The 4110-nt window shown below is 50.0% G+C and overlaps 1 protein-coding gene across 1 annotated transcript; it reads right to left on the bottom strand.

Moving 5' to 3' along the window:
• Positions 1-1094: 1094 nt before the first annotated feature.
• Positions 1095-3829, bottom strand: MAP6 (microtubule-associated protein 6; the record flags this gene model as incomplete). Its single annotated transcript, XM_010016815.1, has 2 exons — positions 1095-1691; positions 3616-3829. Coding segments are annotated over 2 exons (415 nt in total), but the record flags the coding sequence as incomplete, so codon positions are not given.
• Positions 3830-4110: the final 281 nt, after the last annotated feature.

The following is a 4110-nucleotide window of genomic DNA, read 5'->3' as shown; positions in this document are numbered from 1 at the left end:
CCTAATTCCCACCTCTCTCTTCCTTCTTCCCAATTGTCTGTTCTCTGAAAGCTTCAAGCTGGACTCTATGTTAGAAATATTGAGCTGCATAAATGAAGAACCCTTCATCTTCACTTGCAGCTACTCCACCAAAGGAGACTCCACCACCTCATTTTGGTGGGATCAAGATTGAACCATAGGTATTTAGGATCCAATCCAGAAGTCAGGCACATAAATATGGATTGGGACCGTACCTCTTCCAGCTCCCATTGACTCAACAACCCAGACTCTGGGGATGCAATGCCAGCCTGTTGGCCCAGTTCATACTCATTGACAAAGGGTCCTGCTGTGTTGACAGCTTCCAAACTGGTCTTGCTGGGCATGGGGATTTCCTAAAGGAAGAGTGCAGTAAATAGGACTGAAACCCTGAGATCTTGCCTGCTGGAGTCTAGGGATCTCAGCAACTGGCTTATGGCCCTCTTAGGATGCTCACAAGCCAACATGAACTCCACAGAGTCAACACAACAGGGGCTGACAGCTCTTAGCCAACCTTATTGACTCATTTCTTCCTACCCTTTGGAAGGCCACCTCTGCAAACTAAACCTCTTTCTGAAACCTAGCTCTGTCTACTGGCACCCCAGAAGTGAAGAAAGCAGACCAAGATTCAAACCAAACCAGGAATAACTAAAAAGATCCATAACCTCGGGGAAGCAATAGGGAAGAACAGCCTGCTGATAACCTAGCCTGACCTGCCACATGCTTGGGAAGTCTTCACTGCTCTCTGTGCCTTTCCTCAACTCCCTTTTAGTTTAAATCAAGGACTTCAAGAGGTGTTGATGGGTGAAGCTGCCTTGATGCAGCTAGACCTACCCACAGCTAGTCGGGAGGCGGGGATTGACCCTTTATCTGCACTGGATCTCCTTTCCTGTTGCTTCTCGGAGCAAAAGTCCCACCAGTGTCACCAGGGGAAGTCGCTCTTGGCCACAGCACTGATTCTAGTGGAGTTACAGCAGATCCACAGCACCATGGATGAACCTCCGATCCTCTCTCTGCCTCCAATTCTTTCACCTGCTGACACCAGTGGGAGATGACCGAATAAAGGCCAACCCCAAAAGGATCTCATGGGATGAGAGCACAGCCTCTCCATGGCTCAACGGGCACTTTCACACCACCAAAGCATTGAAGGACCAAGCCAAGGTTGGACACAATCATGGCTGATCCATCACCTTCATCTCCTACAACCCCGCTCGTGCATTCCCACGTCCCTCACTCTGTGCAGAGCCGTGTTGTGCAGGCAAAGCAGAACAACCTGACCTCAGAAACAAGGATTCCCTAATCCTCCTTGGAAATAAAACAGAACAGCTTCTAATACAATCAGAACAAAAAGCAGATTAGAAGCCTCTAATTAATTTTGTGGCCTTTATTTAATCAAAGAAAGGAAAAAAAAGAAGGGGGAAAGAAAGAAAAGGAAAGGAAACCAAAATGAGAAAGAAAGGAAAGTGCAGTGACATTTACTCTTTTGCCTCAGCCAGTTTATTGTTCATCTCTTTACTTTTCTCCTTGTCCTCTGGCTTTGCTGTGTTGGAGGTCTCGGCGCTCTTTTTCTTGGCAGCCCGGCCAGATGCAATCTGCTTGTCTTTGGCCTTTTTCAGGGGTTTATGGCTTGTTGTGGTCTTTTTTGGTTTGGAAGGCTTTACGCTAGGCTTTTCCACCTGCATGGAGGGCGACACGCGAAACAACACCACAGAGATGGAGACAGGGAGAAAGAGAGACACAAGGACAGGTGGAAAACAGGATTTAGACCAGAAGTAGCATGAATATCACTTATTTCCTCAACTATGCCTTGCTGCAAAGGCAGGGGAGCAGCTGGGGGCATGCTGAGTAGCAAATGGCCAGCTCCTTTCCTGGCATGGATGCCCTGAAGGCACAATGCCCCTGAAGCCAGCAGAGCGCATTGCATCCAGATCAGGACACAGCAGGAGAGGGAATATTGTCAGTCATTTCGTCCATTCATAGAATCATAGAATGGTTTGGGCTGCAAAGGACCTTAAGATCATCCAGTTCCAACCCCCTGCCCCGGGCAGGGACACCTTCCACTAGAGCAGGTTGCTCCAAGCCCCTGTGTCCAACCTGGCCTTGAACACTGCCAGGGATGGGGCAGCCACAGCTTCTCTGGGCACCCTGTGCCAGCGCCTCAGCACCCTCACAGGGAAGAACTTCTGCCTTAGATCCAACCTGAACTCCCCCTGTTTCAGTTTGAACCCATCACCCCTTGTCCTGTCACTACAATGCCTCTCTCTGACTTTGCAAGCCCAAGGGGACTGTCTCTGTCTGGATTCAAAGCAGAGAAACGATGCTCAGGACAAAGAGGCTGCTACAACTCCCCACTTCTCCTTCAGGACTTGATTCCTCGTGTTTGTCCCTTAATAGATGACTATAATACAGTAAAATTACCTGGAGGTAGCCTGGATGCAGGACACTGAATGGCACCTGAGCGAAGTCCACAGCAGTGTCCAGCATCCACATGCTTCTACAGCCTCCAAAGTAAGGAGGAGCTTCAAAATGAAGGAGGAACAGAAGCCTTCAGTTCCTCCATGCTGACTCTGGCACCCCTCTGAGACCTCACAAATCTGAACACTTAGAAACTCCGGGAAGGACTAATGATCCTAGGTTTAAACCTGCACAGACTGACTCCTTTTATATGCAGATCCTCCACTGCTCCTAGGAAACAAGGCTGGAAGACATTTCAGCCCAGGCCCTTCTGACACATGTCATTGATCTGATCAAAGCCAAAAGCATTTACTGTCGAAATCTGTGCAGTGCTTTGAATTAATTCCAGATGAAGATCTGGCTCTTAGCATGTTGTTCCTGGGATAAAGTGCAATGTGGGTGCCCACGGTCTTGGAGGGAGAAAGAGAAAGCTGTCTAGAGAAGTGACAATGCAAAAACCTACCCTCACTTCTTTACAGTTTGACACAGTGCACTATTATCTCCAACGTGCATTAACCTGTACTAGAGCCCAGCCTGGTTTGGGTTGAAGGGACCTTAAAGCTCCTCCAGCTCCAACCCCTGTCCCGGGCAGGGACACCTTCCACTAGAGCAGGTTGCTCCAAGCCCCTGTGTCCAACCTGGCCTTGAACACTGCCAGGGATGGGGCAGCCACAGCTTCTCTGGGCACCCTGTGCCAGCGCCTCAGCACCCTCACAGGGAAGAGCTTCTGCCTCAGAGCTCATCTCAATCTCCCCTCTGGCAGGTTCAAGCCATTCCCCTTGGCCTGTCCCTACATCCCTTGCCCAAAGCCCCTCTCCAGGTCTCCTGGAGCCCCTTTAGGCACTGGAGCTGCTCTAAGATCTCCCCAGAGCACAGCAGAGGGGCAGGATCCCCTCCCTGAGCTGCTTCTCACGCCCTGGGGGTGCACCCAGCACACGGGGGGGTTCCAGGCTCCCTGTGCCCATTACTGGCTCATATTCAATTTTCCATCCACCACCATCTCCACGGTGGATCCCCAGATGCACCCACCGGTTGGAAATGCAGATGCCACATAAGGGGAGTGACAATAGGCAGCATCACCCCAGCTTTACTCTGTTGGACAGTGATGCAGTGATGGCTCTGGGTCCCATCCACCATGTCTCTTACCTTTGGAGGTTCTTTATAGGGCTCACTGTAGAGAGTGCGTATCCTTCGGCGTTCCAGGTATTTGTTATCAGCTGGAGCAGGTTTACTGGTTTCCCCCTTGAACTGAGCGCTGTAACTGGTTTCATGGGTCATTTTCTCCTCTGGTGGCTTGTACTGGGGCTTTGCTTTTATAGCTTTCACAGGCTTGACGTCTACCCAGGGTCTGAACTCGTTTCTGAGGATCAGAAAAGAAAGGGGTTCAGGAGTTAAGCCAACAGGAGAGTAGTGGGAATGTGGGAATGGCATCCTGCATTGCTCAACGAGGAAGAGCTTTTGCCTCCATCCACTCAGGTTTAAAGAAACTGGCTCCCAACAGCTTGCTTTTTACTTCATCCCAAACCCATTGACACATTAGAAGTTCAAATGGAATTGGGACTATTAAATCAGCCATTGCTGGGCACCAGACAACCTGCTAGTCGTGTGAGAATGGCCAAGTGCCCTCTACAAATCTAGGCT

This window comes from Nestor notabilis, unplaced genomic scaffold (genome assembly GCF_000696875.1).
Source record: "Nestor notabilis isolate BGI_N333 unplaced genomic scaffold, ASM69687v1 scaffold3096, whole genome shotgun sequence".
NCBI lineage: Eukaryota > Metazoa > Chordata > Aves > Psittaciformes > Psittacidae > Nestor > Nestor notabilis.
This window is presented reverse-complemented; position numbering and strand designations above follow the sequence as displayed.